This window comes from Narcine bancroftii, chromosome 6, assembly GCF_036971445.1.
Source record: "Narcine bancroftii isolate sNarBan1 chromosome 6, sNarBan1.hap1, whole genome shotgun sequence".
NCBI lineage: Eukaryota > Metazoa > Chordata > Chondrichthyes > Torpediniformes > Narcinidae > Narcine > Narcine bancroftii.
Genome location: NC_091474.1, coordinates 250,715,269 through 250,734,230, shown reverse-complemented (window position 1 = coordinate 250,734,230; position 18,962 = coordinate 250,715,269). Strand labels below are relative to the sequence as shown.

Genomic DNA, 18,962 nt, shown 5'->3' with positions numbered 1-18,962 from the left:
CTGAGAGTACAGCAATGATACATGGAAATGAATAAATGTATTCCATTGGAAAAATAATATAATTTAAAAAATAAAGTCACATTATTTGAACAAATTTGGGAACCATTCATGGAACATAACAGAGAGGGCTTGTCTAGGACCTCCACCCCATAAAATGATAAGAAGACAAAAGGACTTGATCCAGTGTGTAAAAGTAGATGACACAATTTTCTTGTTTATTTTTCATTGTGTGATGACATTGTTTAATGGTTTTATTGTATTGTATATGTTGAATATTTATTGATTTTGGAAGTGGGTGGGAAGGGGGGAGGGAAGGTAGGGGGGATAAAAAGGGAGAAAATGCCACTGTGTATATTTAATGAGAAATGTTTGTATATATTTTAGTTGATATGGTTCACAGTATGAAAAATTTTAAAAATTGGATTGACTAGAGATGAAATCCATCAAAATACATTTTCTTATCTCAATACTTGGACAACATTTGCCTTTTTCACTCTCCAAATTAACTGATAATTTGGTAGTTAGACATATTTTGCATATTTTATTCCAATTTAGAAAGCATTTTGGTTATCATAGATTTTTATTAATTAGTCCAATTTTACATAATTCCTTTCTTTTAATCTTTGGTTCAAGGCTTGGATCTACTCAATGCTCCAGCTTGGGTATTCATTACTTTTTGGACATATATAGACCAAAATTTTGCTTCCTTTGAACAGTTATCTATCAAATTTAAATTACTTTTTTTTTTGCTATTTACAGATTACGAGCTTCTTAAACTTATTAATGTTGAGGCTTCCCTAATATTTAGATTTTAATTTTATCTGGGAAATATATAATTTTAGACCTAATCATAAAGGACTGCTTTCAGCCCTTTATGAACTACTTTTAAGATCTCGTGACAGTTCTTTATCTAATATTAAGAAAGTTTGGGAAAATGACTTTCAACAGCTGCTTGCGAAGATACATAGGAGTCTATTTTGAAAAATATACATTCATCCTCTCTCTGTGCTAGACATTCCTTATTACAATTTAAAGTTGTTCATAAGGCCCACTATTCCAAATTTCAGTTAGCTAAATTTTATCCCAATATATCCTCTGAAATTGATGTGTACAATTCAGGAAAGTATTTTATGTTTTGGTTATGTCCCTCCCTTTGTGACTAGCGGAAAAAAGTATTTATGACACTGTTTTTAATTCTTGATATAAATCTGTCTCCGAGCTCTTTTATTGCTATTTTTGGAATGAGTGGATCAATGTGCTTAATTTTGACTCCATCTCAATACCATGCAGTTGCTTTTGCTCCCTGATTGTGAGAAGGCTCACAATGTACCATTGCTGTACTCTCAGGCTCTCTTCCATTTTCCAAGTTGACATTAAACATTTTTTTGCTACTGCTAAGGCTATCATAATAAATTTTTTTGCGCTTTATCAAATTTGAGGCCTAATTCCTTACTTCTTATATTACTTAGAAGAAAGATCTCTGGATTTTTTAGTATGTTGCTTTTTGCGATTTTATTTAATACCTGATTTAGATCTTCCTAAAACTTTTTCACTTTCTCACATGCCCAAATTGCATGAACTGTTGTTCCCATTTCCTTTTTACAGCAAAAACATCTATCTGATACTGTTGGTTCCCATTTTTTAAACTTTTGGGGCATGATGTATAACCTGTGTAACCATTTATACTGTATCATGCGTAACCTTGTGTTTATTATATTCTTCATAGTTCCAGAACATAACTTTTCCCATGTTTCATTTTTTATCTTTATGTTTAAATCCTTTTCCCACTTTTGCTGCTGTGGAAAGATGTTGTCCCTCCCACACAGACACACTGGTTATTGGATTTAATGGCATCCCTCTCTCTAGACAAAATTAGGCATTCATCTGCTAAAACGAGTATTGTTTTTTTTCTTTGGGGTTCTTTTTTTAAATTATTTTCAAAATTTATAGATCAATTATTTTTGGTCTTTAAATTTTTTTTCCTTTTTTTGAACCTCGTAGTTTTGAAATTAGTAGTCAACACCTGACTTTGATAGGGGTTACAAATTTAATGAGATTAGTTATAGCTATTTTTTTCTTTTTTTATCAATAACATGGATCATACGTATCTTGTTTACCGTTGCTAACTATCTGTAATTTTAATTTACTGTTGCCTGAACATTATATCATATGTACCTATATATCTGATATTATTTCTTTCAAAAACCAATAAAAAGATTGAAAAAGAACGATTCAAGCCAAGTTGGCAAATTAGATCCAAAATTGGCATTGGCATGTTAATAGTTGACAGTAGGTAATTGTTGAGGGTTGTTTTTGTGAGTGGAAGCCTGTTACCACTGGTACACTATGGTGGGACTCTTGCTGTTATATATGTTAACAATTTGCATGGAAGTCAAGATTAGTAAATTCACAGATGATAGGAAACTGGTAATGTTGATAATGAGAAGGTTGGTCAAAAGTACGTTTGATTACGTGATCAGATGGAAGTTGATCCTAATAAGTGCAGGATGATGTACTTCAGGAGGACTATTCAGACTATTCAGAATGTGTGCAATGAATGGTGATTATTGAGGAACAGAGTGTACAAGTCCAGTCTGAAGATGCCAGTGCACCCTTCACAGGATGCTAGCCTTCTTTAACTGGGTCATAGAATATAAGTATATTTTATGAAACTTTTTTTGTGTTTTATAAAACATTGGTTAGGCATTAAGGTGCATAGATAGGAAAGATAGCAGGAAAACTTCCCTATCAGAACACCAGGAATTTTGAATCCCTTTACCAAAGAAATGAAATGGCACTGGAAGCGATTTAAAGGAGGTTCACGAGACTAATTCCTGGGATATGAGTATTATCACATGGAAAGAGAATGCATAGGTTGGGTCTGTGTTCTTTGCAAAAGTTCAGGATATTGTGGGTTATCTTAAGGCATCATGGCAGGATGTTTTCATTAGTGGGATAGCCTTGAAGGAGAGAACATAGTTGTCAGATTAGTAGCAGTCATTTAAAACCAAACTATTTAGAATTTCTTAGTGGGTAGTGAATTTCTAGAATTCTCTACCCCTCAGAGTTGTGGAAGTTAGGCCATTTCAAGCAATGAAACTGGAGGTAAATACATTTTTGAAAGATCAGGGAATTGGGTGTTAGAGGAATCTGGCTTTGAGTATATAATACAAGATCATATTTAATGGTGGGACAAGCTTGAGGGACCAAGTGGGTCTTCTCTTCCCACTTTTTTGTGATTCAAATAAGAGGGTAAAGGCAGGTAAGGAGATCTTAGGAAGAGACCCGAGGAAGAATCCACGGTGTGTTTGGAATCAGGAATGCATAACCTGAGGGATGGTGTGGCCGGTACTCTCAAAGGACTTAAAGCACATCTAGATGAGCAATTGACTCGCCAAGTTGTAAAAGGCCAAATGCTGTTAAATGAGATTACTATAGATGGGTATTTCATGGACATGGTAGGCCAAAAAGGTCGGTTTCCATGCTGTACAACTTGATGGCATTATTACCTATTTAGCTACCTCCATTCCTGCTAAGCCAAATGCAATTAATTGGGAGTTGAACTTTGGCCCCTCAGGTTCAGGCCATGAGTAAAGCAATTGTTCACCAATGAAATCAAGTTCATTTCAAAAAGAAAATGTGTATTTAAAAAAAAAATGTCAAAGTGTCTTTATGTAGCAAAGGTAAAGATACATCACCCACATTTCAGACTTGAGCCTTTCATCAAGGTGTCTGATGTATCTTTACCTTTGCTACATAAAGGCACTGTTTGATCTGCTGAGTTTCTCCAGCATTTGTGTGTTTTACTTAACCACGGTGGCCACAGAATCCTGTGTTTTACCTTTAAAAAAATGCCAGTAACTTTATTCACCAGTCACTTCATGGGTCTCTGTGTCTTGCAACCTGATGGAGTTGTTGAGCTTTCTGAAATTATGTAGTTTGTTTTCTTCCAGGTATTCCCTGATGCTCTGGTTTCTCTTCTGGTATGGCTGACTTCCTGGCTGCCTTGTGTGACTCTGATCGTTCTCACCCATTTCCATTGTGGGTCAATGGAAACATTGGATACTGCTTCACTCAGCTGGTTCTCAATGTCGTGCCACACTCTGCTCTGGCCTTTGCCAGTGCATATTATCTGAGCACCCCTCGGTACGTGGGACCCACCTCTGTTCTATTATATCAAATGCCACCTCAAATTGGGAGCAATTAATATTATTCATGGCAGATATTGTTCATCAGGATACAAATATGGATAGACATAAGTGATCAGTCATGTGATATGGACATTGCTGCAATGCCAGGATTCATTTCCATTCCTATTGGCTCCTAAACTAAGAAGATTGTTAAGAGTCAACTGGATTGTTGGATCTGGAATCATAGATTGGCTGCATTTGCAGGTGTCCATCTCTGAAGGATAAAAATGAATAAGTTGGAATATTATGACAATCCTGACATTTTATGCATACTGTTACTGAGGCCACACTTTCCAACTTGTCAATACTGGCATTTGTACTCAAGCCTCCTCTTCTTCAGAAACTAAAAGTAGAAAACATTACTCCTTGTTCAAAAATGGGAGTAAGGTTTAGCCCCGAAAGGACATGCATGACAGTTTAATTTTAGAAGCTATGGAAATATTGTGTAGGACAGGATTATCTTGATTATCTGTAGGTGCCTTGGTTGGCGTAGCAGTTAGTGTAACGCTGTTACAGATCCAGCGACCCAGGTTCGAATCCAGCACTGTCTGTAAGGAATTTTATGTTCTCCCTGGGTCTGTGTGGGTTTCTTCCAGGTGGTCCGGTTTTAAAATGTACAGAGGTTGTAAGTTAATTAGGTTTAAAGGCCAGAATTGGATTCTACCATGTTGTAAATTTAAAAAAAAGTTAATGAGGGGTCTGGACAGAGTGAATAGTAGGAGGGGTTGTGTAAGAAGAAAAGTAAGAGCGACCTGAGGAAACACTTTTTTGCACGGAGTGGAATTGAAATCTGGAGTACACTCCTTGTGGGTATGTTGGAAGCAGATTCCTTTATGGCATTCAAGAGGGAGCTGGATAAAGTATAAAATGGAGTAAATGTTGCAAGGCAACAGAGAAAAGGCCAAGAGGTGGAACGAGACAGCTGCTTTACCAAAGAGCTAGAGAGGACGTGATGGACCAAATTATCTTCTTTTGTTCTGTAATCATTCTATGATTCCATGAAATCTTTCAGAATAATCTTGTTTTATACCCTCTCGTATGTTAAATGCATATGTAGTTTTCAACTTCTTGAGGTGGTAAAGTGTACATTCTTATTTTCTTCTGAAACAAGTCTTTTTTTTAAGCATTTTTAATTATAGTGTCATAGTCATGTTGTTCATGCTGACCAAGTTGCATATTCATATGTCACTTAACCCGTTAAATCAACACATCTGACGAAATGTTTTTGAACATTACTCGCTTCTTTAGTTTCCTCTGGCGGCTTGTTCCAGACATGAACAATCCTCTGAGGAGAAAAAGTTGCTGCTCAGGTCCCTCTTGAACCTATGCCCTCTAGTTCTAGAACTGTCAACTCTGAGGAAAAAGACTGAGCATTAATTATATCCATGACACTCATTATTTTATAAACCTTGAAAAGGTCACCCCTTCATCCTCCTATATTCAGGGGAATAAAGTCCCACTTATCCAACCTTTCTCTTTCACTCATCTTCTCCAGTCTCAGCTACATTCTCGTGAATCTCCTCTGCACCCTTTCTAACTTATTGATATCCTTCCTATAGTTAGATGACTAGCTTAGTACTCGCTGTGGTATTACCATCACCTTGTGCAGCTGTATAATGTGATCTTTACGACTCAATACCCACCAATGAAGGCAAGAATGCCAAATGCTGTCTTCACCATCATGTCAACTTGAGTTGTCACTTTCAGATAACTATGCACCTTACCTCGAGTTCTCTCTTTTCAACATCAACTCTCCAGGGTGCTACTATTCATTCTGCAAGTCCTATCCAGGTTTAACTTACCAAAGTGCAAAACAACACCCTTGTCAGAGTTAAACCCTGTTTGCCACACGTTGCCCCACCTATCCAACTGATACAGATCTTGTTGCAAACTAGATGTTCTTCCTCACTGCACTATCAATTTTGGCATCATCTGTAACATTGTAACATTGTCACGCAAATAGATGAAAAGGTAACATGTTTATTGTTCTGAGTAAAAAAAAATGTTGCAGCCATATCATGTGCACTGAGCAAAATCTGCCTCTAATTTGGCACTGAATCACCTGTTTTATAAACCAGTAATAATTTGATGGGTGTGAAAAATGGGGCGATGTCATGGTAGGGTGCCTATTTCCAAATTTCCAGAAAGGAGGACATGGTGATAGGTTACCACAATGTGTTTAAAAAAAAAATATTTTTATAATAAAATTTAAACCGTATTGCAAAAACAACAAATGCAAACACACTTAGTGTGTGTGTGTACAAATAATATATATATGGTAACCTATGGCCATGTCCTCGTTTTGGAATGGCCACCCTATGTCACCCAGTGCTAAACATTTACTTTTGCGAGATCAGAGCTGAGTTAAATGTTTGGGATAATATCGAACCTTTTTCTTTCCACTCACATACCACCTTAAGTATTCCCTATGTCATAGGTGTTCTGTGATTAGTAAGGGATTGCTTCAGGTGGTACGTGGTTGGAAAGAAAAAGTTGGAAAACCACTGATATAGAAAAACCGTTGCATCAAAAATGACAGTGATCAGTATTGGCCCAGCATCTCAAAGGAAGAGCAAAAGATTCCTGAGTATCAATATCTCTTTGATTAAAGAATGAAAGTAGTTTTAAATTTCCTAAACGTGTCTTTTTTTTTTGGCAGATCTCGCTGGCAGAATTTCACATGGAGTTGGAAATACAGGATTATTATTTCTTTTGTTATTTTGGCTCTTGTGCTTATCGACATGGTGACAATCATCTTTTTTCTGAACTTGAATACTCTGTGGCTGGAGGTGTTGGTGGATTCTGTTGCTGTGATAGCCTGGCTTATTCATGGCCTGGCAATGATAACACTCAGAAGATCACAGTATGGAGACTCGTTAGGTCCAACAGTACTGATCATCTTTGCCATCTTGCCCGCCCTTGCACTGATTATTATTCTGGTAGCTGATTGTCAGAATGGACAAGTCTCGTGTTCAGAATACCTCTCAAGCTGGCTGCGATTCATTTTGATCAGTGCAGAATTAAGTTTGCTTCTTGCTTATGTTGTTGTGCTTGTTGCCTCTCACTCTAGAAGAGATGACCAAAGCTCGGAACGAGAACCTTTGTTGCAGGGACTGCGTACTGGACATGAGGAACAAATTGCAGCTGAAGAAGGGGCAAGTTGGGTCTCTCGGCTCTTCTACTTCTGGATGAACCCACTCATGAAGCGAGGGTTTAATCATCAGATTGAACAGCCCGACAATGTTAACCAGCTTCCAACAAAACTTCGCACTCAAACCATTGAAGAACTTTTTCGGAAATCCTGGGAGATGTGTGCACTCAAAGAAGCCTTGAAGAAAGGAAATAACCAATCCAAACAAAAAGCTGAACCTGATGGGAGTCAGAACCTTCTCAGAAATTCATGGAATATTCAAAGGCAATCATTGGGGAGCCAGGAAGAGACCACAGCTGCAAACAAAGACACAGAAGTACACCTGTTCTCTGTCTTGCACAAAATCTTTGGCTTTCATTACTCCTCCCTCGGAATACTAAAGTTTGTAGGCAACATGCTGGGCTTTGCAGGACCTCTGCTTTTGAATCTACTGGTCAGTTTCATGGAGTCTGGTACCAAGCAAGTGTCAAAGGGCATCTGGTACACTTTAGGTCTGTTTCTGAGCACCTTTGTAGGTGCTGTCATCCTCAACCAGTTCAACTATCAAGTCATGATGGTTGGCATCAGTGTTCGGTCAGCCATAATCTCTGCCATCTATCGCAAAGCACTAAGGGTCAATTCCATTACTCTGTCCAGATTCTCTGTGGGTGAGATTGTCAACTTCATGAGCACTGACGCAGACCGCATAGTTAATTTCTTTCCCAGCTTTCACGAGGTGTGGAGCCTACCGTTTCAGTTTAGTATCACTCTGTACCTTCTGTACCAGCAGGTTGGTTTGGCGTTCCTGGGGGGCCTTGTTCTAGGTTTACTGCTGGTGCCAATAAACAAGATCATTGCCAACATTATAATGGAGAACAACAAGAAAATGCTGAAGCATAAGGATTCCAGAGTCATGGTAAGTTGTCCGTGAAATATCAAAGCCAGAAAATACAACTGGTTGGTACTTTTTGCAACCTTCTTTTCTCACCCTCATCATCCAACCTTTATCAGCCTTTCCTTTCTTCTGTTTTCCTTCACATCTTCATCTCATTTTCAAGTGTTAAATTTGACAACTGTTCCTTGTGGCCTCATATTCTAGGTATGTTTCTCCTGGGTATTTTAAGTTTATTTGTGGGTATCTTATTAATGTTCCTGACCATTGAGCTGACTCATGAAGAAACTGATCCAAACAATTGTAAAGTACCCACGGTAGGTCACCCAGTAGTCTTTCTCCCAAGGATCTTTTCTGACACCCTTTTGTACTTTCAATGGCTTTTATCAAATTTTTGGAATATGGAAATGTGAGTGGTCATTGTACTACAAACCTGGTTTTCACAACCCTTTTAGAATAATAGAATCATGCATCAAGGTGGTAATCTCTGGATTACTCCCAGTGCCGTGAGCCGTAGAAGGTTAGAACAGGAAGATGGCACAGACAAATGAGTAGCTAAGGAGATGGTTCAGGGAGTAGGGTTTCAAGTTCTTGGATCATTGGAGCCTTTTCTGGGGAAGGGTTGCACTGAAGGGGAACCAGTATCTTGGCAGGGAGGCTTGCCAATGTTGTTTGCGGGGGGATGAGGGGGTGGTGTTTCAAGGGGTTGGGAACCAAGGTGAAGAGACAGAGGAAGGGGTGGTTGGCGCACAAATAGTGACAGCTGGAAGGGAGTTTGTGTGAAATGACAGGAAGATGGAGCAAAATTGCAGCCAATTGGATGAGTTGCAATGCAACAGGGTCACAGAGTCAAAATAAGAAAGAAATACAGAACCAATGGCTTTGTATTTAAATGCATGCAGGTTAAGAAATAAAGTGGATGACCCTATAGTACAGCTACACATTGGTAGGGTTGATGTGGCCATCATGTAGTCGTGGCTAAAGGATAGGTCATTGGGAGCTGAATGTCGAAGGTTACAGAGGAAATTGAAAGGATAGGTATGGAAGCAAAGGGGATGGAGTTGACAAAGAATAACATTAAATCATAAGAAAGAGGTCACTTAAGATCAGAAGATATAGATCATGGTGGGTTGAGTTAAAAAATGGCAAAGGTAAAAGGACATTTGTTGGCACTTATATACAGACTTCCAAACTGTAGCCGGGATGTGGACAACAAATTGTAAATAGAAAAGGTTTGTCAGAAGGGCAATGTTGTGGTCATCAAGGAGGATTTTAACGTGCAAAAAGATTGGGAATATCGGGTTGGGACTGGATCTCAAGAGAGATCACTCTTAGAATGTCTGCAACAGCTTTTTAGAACAGTTGTTGCTGAGCTCACTGGGGGATCAGCTGTGCAGGACTGGATGTTGTGCATTGCACTAGAGGTGATTGGAGAGTTTAGGATAAAGAAAACCAAAGGGGGCAGTGATCACAATATGATGGAGTTCAATTTGAAATTTTACATGGAGAAATGAAAGTCCAATAAGTCAGTATTTCAGTGGAGTGAAGTGCATTACAGTGGCATGAGAGAGGAACTGGCCAAAGTAGATTGGAAGGGAACATTGGTAGGGAAGTCAGCAGAGCAGCTGGGGAAGGAAGAAATGAGGAAGGTGCAGAATAAATAAATACCAAAAAAGAGGAAATATTCAAATGGAAAAGTGTCATAACTGGGTGACAAGAGAAGTCCAAGCCAACATAAAAGCAAAAGAGAGGGCATACAAGGAAGCAAAAATTGGTGGGAAGATAGATGATTGGGGTTTATTAAAACTCTCGGGAAGCAACTAAAAAACTCATAAGGAGGGAAAAGATGAAATATGAAAGTAGGCTACCAAATAACATCGAAGATGATACAAAAAGCATCATCAAGTTTTAAAAAAAAGGCATAACAGTGAGGTGAGGGTAGATATAGGACCACTAGAAAATGTCGCTAGAGAAATAATAATGGGAGGCAAGGAGATGGCAGAGGAGCTAAATGAGCATTTGGCATCAGTCTTCAATGTGGAAGACATGAGCAGTGTGCTGGATGCCCAAGGATATCAAGGAAGGGAAGTGAGTGCAGTTACTATTAGAAGGGAGAGGGTGCACAAAAAACTGGATGGTCTAAGTGTAGATAAATCTCCTGGACCAGATGGATGTACTTTTGGGTTCTGAAAAAAGTAGCAATAGAGATTGTGGAATCAATAGCAAATGTCACCCTACTATTTCAAGAAGGGAATTTAAATTTAAATGCTGAAACTAATTTAAATACTAAAGCAAGAATGGTTGGCATAGCATTTAGCACAACCCTTTTACAGCATTAGTGACTTGGCTTGAATCCACTGTTGTCTGTTCGTTCTCCCTATGAGTGCTCCAGTTTTCTCCCACCTCTCAAAATGTACAGGATTTGTAGGTTAATTCAGGTATTTGGGTGACGCGGGATCTTGTGCCAGAAGGGCCTGTTATTTTGTTGTATCTCTAAACTTAAATTTTAAAAAATGGAGAGAGGCAGAAGAAAGGAATTATAACCAGTTAGCCTGATATGAGTGGCTGGGAAGATGTTGGAATTGATTGTCAAGGATGAGGTCATGCCAAAACCACCATGGTTTCCTTCAAGGTGAATCTTGCTTTACAAACCAATTGGAATTCTTTGAAGAAGTGACAAGCAGGCTATTTGGATTTTCAGAAGGCCTTTGACAAAGCGCCGCACATGAGACTACTTAAAAAGATAAGAGCTCATAGTGCAACAGGAAACATATTAGTATGGTTGGAACTGGTTGATTGGCAGGAGGCATAAAGTTGGAATACAGGAATCATTCTGCTTGGTTGCTAGTGGTGTTCCACGGGGATTGATGTTAGGGCTGCTGCTTTTTATGTTGTATATCAGTGATTTAGATTATGGAATGAATGGCTTTGTGGCCAAATTTGCATATGATATGAAGATTAGTGGAAGAGCAGGTAGTGTTGAAGAAACAGGGAGGCTGCAGAAGGACTTGGACGGATTAGGAGTATGGGCAGAGAAGTGGCAAATAAGATACAATATTGGAAAATGCACTTTGGTAGAAGAAATAAATAGGCAGACTATTTTCTAAATGGGGATAAAATTTAAAATTCCCAGATGCAAAGGGAGCTGGGAATCCTCGTTGGATACCTTGAAGGTAAACTTTCAGGTTGGTGATGGTGAAGAAGGCAAATGTAATTCAGGCATTCATTTCAAGATGAATAGAATATAAGAACAGGGATGTTGAGGCACTTGGTGAGACCTCACTTGGAGTAATGTGAATAGTTTTGAGTTCCTCATTTAAGAAAGGATGTGCTGATGTTGGAGAAAGAAGGTTCAGAGGAGGTTCACAAGGATGAAAGGTTTATCAAATGAGGAATGTTTGACAGCTCTTGGCCTGTACTGGTTGCAGTTTAGGAGAATGAGAAGGGATCTCATTGAAACATTCCAAATGTTGAAAGGTATGGAAAGAGTAGATGTAGAAAGCATATTTCACAGTGTGGGAGAGTCGAGGGCAAGAGGGCACAACTTCCGGATTGAATAGCAACTTAGAACAGAGATGTGGAGAAATTTATTCAGCCAAAGTGTGGTGAAACTGTAATTTGGCAAAAAATTACACAGGTGGTTGGAACCAGCGACTCATAAAACATTGCAGCACAAAAGCAGGCCCTTTTGCCCTTCTGGTCTGTGCCAAACTATATTTCTACTAGTCCCTCTGACCTGCATCCAGTCTATAGCCTTCCATATCTCTCCTATCCATATTTTCTTAAATGTCAAAATTGAGCCTGCATTTACCAATTTAGTTGGGAGCTCAAACCACACACCCACCACTTTTTACATAATGAAGTTCTCCCTAATAGTCCCTTTTAACTTTTCTCCTTTCATCCTTAACTTGTGTCCTCTAGTTTGCATCACACCTAACCTCTGGAAAAAGCCTGCTTATAGTGTCCGCTGCAGCAATGCTACAGAATCAAGAGACGTCCACGTGGTGTGAGAGTGATCCAGTAACTGACTTTATTGTTTAAATTGCGTAGGGGAGCACCCAGTTCCAGTGACTGTGTGCCGACTTCTGGAAATGATGTCAGCGCGTCACGGCATCATTTCCTGACCAGCGGTGTGCCACCTGGAAGTGGGGATGTCCCCTGGAGTCATCAACCGCGGGCTTCTCAGGAGTGAAGGGGGACCCACACCATTTTGAGTCGGACAACTCAGCCCATCTAATTGCACGGTCGCTCGGTCCGCTACACCACCCTCCCCAGAATTGCTGCCGCCCTCTGAGCAGGTTACCGTACAGTCTTTGGGTGGGTGGCCTCTGTGTCTGACCTGTGGGTCTGGGACAGGCTGGCCTGAGTCCAGATGCGCTGCCTTGAGACAGTTGATTGTGAACCTGTCCTGTCGTCCACCAATGTCCAGTGTAAAAATGAAACCATCCCTCTGTAACACCTTGAATGGGCCTTTGTAGGGACACTGTAGGGGTGTTCCTTGCTGTCCTCTCCATATGAAAATGTTGGTGGACGGCAGGTCCATGGGGATGTGGCAGGATGGTGTCGGGGGTGTCTGTTTACCCGCTTGCACCCTCAACCTCTGGAGGATGTCTATGGCACTGGGCTGTGGGCCGGGAGGGGGGTGGGGTTGAAATAAATGTCCCCAGGGATGGAAAGTGGGAAGGCATACACCATGTCAGCAGATGAAGCTGGTAGGCCTTCCTTCGGTGCTGTACAGATGCCTAAGAGCACCCATGGGAGTTCATACATCCAATTCAGGCCTTGTAGTCGAGCTTTTAGGGCTGCCTTCAGATGGTGGTGGAAACACTTGACCAGGCTGTTTGCCTGACAATGGTAGGCTAATTTGTGGTGCAACTGGCTGCCGTAGAACTTGGCTAGGTTGGCCCAGAGTGAGGAAGTGAACTGGGCCCCTTGGTCTGAAGTGATGTGGGTCGGGACTCCGAAATGTGCGACCCAAGTGGATAAAAAGGTTCTGGCACAAGTGGGTAAGGGTATAGCTTTCGGCCACGGGTAAAGTGGTTAATTGTTGTGAACGGATACCACATACCTTGGCTCACAGTGGATCAACGATGTCCATGTGCACGTGCTCGAATTGGCGCTGCGCCAGCTCATAAGTCTGGAGTGGAGCTTTGGTGTGCCTATGTACGTTGGCACTGCAAACAGGTTTTAGCCCACACGGTCACATGTGGGATAGGGTACTTATCTGGGACTGTACCGTCGTTTCCTAATGGCTGAAAAGGACATTACCGCAGAGTGAGGAGGTATGATTGGAAAGTGGTAGCATTCACCAAACGGCATGTCCACCAAAAGTTCATGTGCCCGGAAAAAATCTGCTCCAAACAGGGCCTGTCCCACGGCCGTGAGTGTGGATTTCCACTGGAAAACTGTGTCCGTGGTGTGGATTGTGACCAGGCGGGTGCCGTAATTCGAGATGGAGGAGCCGTTGGCTGCTTTTAACCGGAGGCTCTTGGGTTGTGTTTGGTCTTGAAATATGTCAGTGGGATGAGACTTATCTCTGCGCTTGCATTGACGAGGAAAAAACATAGAAGATAGGAGCAGGAGTAGGTCATTCGACGCTTTGAGCCTGCTCCGCTATTCAACGAGATCATGGCTGATCTTAAAGTTCAGTACCCCGTCCCCGCCTTCTCTCCGTAACCTTTAATACTCTTATACTGAAGAAATAGATCTAATTCCCTCTTAAATATATTTAATGAACCTGCCTCTACTGCCCTCTGTGGCAATGAATTCCACAGATTCACCACCCTCAGAGTCAAGAAATTCCTCCTCATCTCGGTCCTAAATGGTTTGCCTATTATCCTCGAACCATGGCGCCGGGTTCTGGATTTTCCCACCATTGGAAACATCCCATCTGCATCCATTCTGTCCAGTCCTGCCAGAATTTTATGTCTCTATGAGATCCCCTCTCAATCATCTAAACTCCAGCGAGTACATTCCCAATTTGCGCAATCTTTCCTCATGTCATTCCTGCCATACCTGGTGAACATCCTTCCTTAGATAAGGTGACCAAAACTGCACACAGTACTCCAGGTGTGGTCTCACCAAGGCCCTGTACAGCTGCAGTAAGGTATCCTTGTTCCTATGCTCAAACCCTCTTGATATGAAGGCCAACATACCATTTGCCTTTTTAACCGCCTGCTGTACCTGCATGCTCGCCTTCAGAGACTGATGTACAAGTACCCCTAGGTCTCTCTGCATTTCCCCATCTCCCAATCTATTGCCATTCAAATAGTAATCTGCCCTCCGGTTTGTATTACCAAAGTGGATAATACACATTGTAGTGCATTTGCCATGTATCTGCCCAGTCCCTCAATTTATCCAAATCACACTGGAGCTTCCTGACCCCCTCTTCCGTGCACGCAACCCCTCCTAGCTTAGTGTCATCTGCAAATTTGGAGATATTACATCCAATCCCCTCATCCAGATCATTAATGTAAATTGTGAACAGCTGGGGTCCCTGTACAGATCCCTGTGGCACCCCACTGGTCACCGCCTGCCACTCAGAAAATGAGCCATTTATCCCAACTCTCTGTCTTCTACCTGCCAGCCAGTTCTCAATCCACATCAATACTTTGCCCCCAATCCCATGATCCTTAATTTTGGAAGCCAGTCGTTTATGCGGGACCTTATCGAAGGTCTTTTGGAAGTCCAGGTACACCACATCCACTGGCTCTCCCCCATCTATTTTACCTGTCATCATCTCAAAGAATTCCAATAGATTTGTCAAGCACGATTTACCTTTTGTAAATCCATGTTGACTCCGTCCGATCCCTTCTCTGTTAGTCATATGCTCCGCTATTACATCCTTAATAATGGATTCCATCATTTTGCCCACTACTGATGTAAGGCTCACCGGCATTTCAGCTCCATCTGCCTTGATAGAAACAGTATTCATTCTGTTTGGGTGCTCGTTGCACTGTGGTTGGGCTGTGGCTACTGCTGGGGGGGCCCGACGGGTGCTGAGGTGGCGACGTATCCACCTGTGATGCCACTTTCATAGAATTATGTATCTGTTCTACCACACTCCTCAGTACCCGACAATTAACCATGAATGTCCTTTCTTGGTTTGTCCTTCCAAAATGCAACACCTCACCCTTGTCTGCATTAAATTCCATCTTCCATTATTTAGCCCATTTTTCCAGCTGGTTTAGATCCCTCTGCAAGCTTTGAAAACCTTCTTCGCTGTCCACAACACCTCCAATCTTAGTGTCATCTGCAAACTTGCTGATCCACCTTATCACATTATCACCCAGATCATTAATATAGATGACAAACAACAATGGTCTCGGCACCAACATCTCAGGCACACCGCTAGTCACGGGCCTCCAGTCTGAAATGCAATCATCCATCACTACTCTCTGGCGTCCAGTTCACTATTTCACCATGAATACCCAGTGTCTGAAACTTCCTGATTAACCTCCTAAGTGGGACCTTGTCAATGGCCTTACTAAAGTCCATGTAGACAACATCCACAGCCTTTCCTTCATCAGCTTTCCTGGTAACCTCCTCGAAAAACTATAAGATTGGTTAAATACAACCTATTACACATATAGCCATGTTGACTGTCCCTAATTAGTTTCTGGCTATCAAAATAATTGTACATCCGATCTCTTAGAATACCTTCCAATAACTTTCCCACCTCTGATGTCAGGCTCACCAACCTATAATTTCCCAAATTATTTTTAGAGCCTTTTTTAAGCAATGAAACACTATGAGCTGCCCTCCAATCAACCAGCACCTCACCCTTGGCTAAGGCCATGTTAAATATGTCTGCCAAGGCCCTTGTAATATCTACTCTAGCCTCCTGTGGGTTAGGAAGGCCAATTCATTGGGTGTATTTAAGGCAGAGATCTACACTTTCCTTATTAGCATGACATCCGAAGATCTGGGGAGAAAGTGGGGGGGGGGGGGGGGGGGAGTGAGGAGTGAGGCTTAGTGCGAGAATGGATCTGGTCATGATTGAATGTTGGGGCAGACTCAAAAGGGTGAAAGGCGTATTTCTGCCCAAATGTTTTTTGGTTTTTGATCTAGGGATAAAAACAGTTTCACACCTGTTGCCTTTTAAATTCCTTTCAGCTGGACATGAACACATTACATTCCACTCCTGGCCATGTTAACTTGTACTGTGAACCTTTACCCCTCTATCCCAAAGTGATTTAATGCAGGAGGGAAATCATTTGATCTTGATAGACTTTAAAATGTATTCTTACGAGCCCAGATGACTCCAAAAACCTCAGCAGTAACAGAAATTCATCATACAATGGTTATTTAAACAAAAATGTTTCTTCATACATAATAATAGGATCAATCTTTAACTTATTACTATTAATCTAACCTCACCGCCTTCTAATTCTAAGCGCACATGTATGTAATGTTTATGTGTTTAGGAAAGTTCTTTGTTTCACTGTCCAATCATTCACTTTTCACTTCTTCAAGTTCACTAGGGATCAGATAATTTTCATACTGTGCATAGAATTGAACATTTATGATCTTCACCAGACTCTGGTGCTTTAACTTAAATTATTTACCACAAAGGAAGGTCCTTGTTGGTTTCAGAGAGAGTTATTCGTTGGACACACACAAACTGATCTTCTTCAATCAGCTACTTCAGTGTTGTTGAAGAAACTTACCCCCTCAAGGGTTTTTCCAAAATATAACCTCTTCTTACCAGGTTACTACAAAGAGTTCTTCTTTTTCCTCTATTTCAGGAGAAACATGTTCACCAGCCACGTAATTCACAACAAGGGTTTAGAATAGGCTGAACGCTGAACTCAGAACTCAAAACCTGTCTTCAAATGGGGTCTTATAGCAGGTCTCCCAATTTTGGAGCCTTCACCACGAACCTGCTGCAGTAAACTGACTGTCTCCCTGTAAACAGCCACTTCTATTGGCTGTCTGCACCCATGCAGCCACTGTACTTGATACGACGCTATTGCGCATGCGCGAGTCCCCGAGAAGCACACTAGTTGAAAAAGGAGGCGGAGCCTCGGTTGGTAGCGGTCCCCATTTCCAGGGGGTTCTATTATATTTGTGGAATTTAACAACTGAGCATTTGTCAGAGGTTTCCATTATTCGATGCATCAACAAACATGGTGTCAAGAGTCTGAACCTGAAGCCTTCAAGTGAAAAGAGTAATCAATGCCATGTTTGCAGCACATTTGTAACTGTGCTATAATGGCAGACAGATTCAGAAGGCCTGACCCGCTCGTGTTTGAAGGCAATGTGGCTGAGAATTGGCAGGTATTCGAACAAGAATACAATATTTTAATTGTGGCAGCACATAGTGATGTCTGCCCAAGTCAAAGCGTACATTTTGCTGAATTTAGCGGGTCCTGAGGACATCGAAAAGAAAACGTCATTCGTATATGCAAACGAGGTATGTGAAGGGGGTATCGTTATCAACTCTGTTGAGTCAAGAGAGGATCCCAAGTGTTTCAAAAGAAAATTTAGAGAAATATGCAATCCAGAAAAGAACTTAACAATGGAAAGGCACAGTTTTAATACCAGTAACCAGAGGCCTGGCGAGTCGATTCACTCGTATGTCAGTGACCTTAAATCAGCGCTCTGTGATGAGTTGATTAAAGACAGGATGGTCTACGGCATCTGCAACAAAGGCTTGAGAAAGGCACTGCTGCAAGACAATGTACTAACACTTGCAAAAAGGCCATCTCCTCGTGTCTGGCTTATGAAACCACGAAAGAGAACAGCAAAAAGCTAGTCTCTCTGCAGCAGCAAGGCACAAGCATAGATGCAGTCCAGGTGGGACCTGCGAACAGGCAGTGGCCGGAACTCAGAAGAAGATGAAGCCAGGACGGAGTGTGGCAACTGCGGTGGCGACCACGTAGCAAGGCGAGGAATGTGTCCGATGTTCGGCCAACACCGCAGAGCCTGCCGGAAATGGAATCATTTCAGCAGATGCTGCAGAGCCAGGAGCAACTCACCCCGAGACCTAGATACAGAAGGATGATTAACCAGTTGGAAACCGAGCAAAGACAAACCAACTCAGACGAGTATTACATTGATGGATTGACTCTGCAGATGACAGGAGACCCAGCAAGAATCAGAAGGAACAAGGAAGCATTTGTAATAATGAAGATCAATGGTAAAGCAACAGACATGAAAGTTGAAACGGGAGCCAAGTGTAACATTATGTCACGAAGAACAGTCAACCAACTGAGGAAGTCAGAACAGGTCGTGCCATGCTCCAAGTCCGTAAGTCTAGTGACATTACAGGGGCAGCAAAATTAGAACCAATGGCACAGTGCGACTGCAGTGCTACGTTGAAGGACAGCTGCACGTACTAACTTTTTTCATAGTCCATGAAAACGTCCTGCCTCTACTGGGCCTGAATGCCAGCATGGACATAGGTCTTGTTTTGTTCAGCAGAGAGGTACACCAGATAAGTCCAGCCAAAGATGATTTGATGTATAGAATCTTTTCTGAGTACAGTGACCATTTTACGAAAGAACTGGGAAAACTGCCGGTGACGTACTCCATGCGGCTTGACCTAGAACTGAGGCCCATGTTTCGTTCAGCATGTTGTATACCGATAGCAATGAAGGACAGGTTAAAGGCTGAGTTGGAGAGGATGCTGGACCTGGGCATGATTACTCCAGTCTTCGAGCGCACCGAGTGGGTTCCTCCATGAGAACAAAATACGAACAGGAGATCCAGATCTGCATCGACCCAAGATACCTCAATACAGCTTTAA

General features: G+C 41.5%; 1 protein-coding gene across 13 annotated transcripts in view; it reads left to right on the top strand.

Annotated features, from left to right (window-relative positions):
* Nucleotides 1-18,962, top strand: part of abcc10 (ATP-binding cassette, sub-family C (CFTR/MRP), member 10) — a 198,305-nt gene that overhangs the window by 42,912 nt on the left and 136,431 nt on the right. For all 13 annotated transcript variants that reach the window (XM_069887931.1, XM_069887927.1, XM_069887929.1 and 10 more), the window contains 2 exons: nucleotides 3,954-4,146; nucleotides 6,850-8,236. In XM_069887931.1, coding sequence (XP_069744032.1) covers nucleotides 3,986-4,146; nucleotides 6,850-8,236 — 1,548 coding nt within the window. In that variant the 5' untranslated portion in view covers nucleotides 3,954-3,985. The remainder of the gene's footprint in view (nucleotides 1-3,953; nucleotides 4,147-6,849; nucleotides 8,237-18,962) is intronic.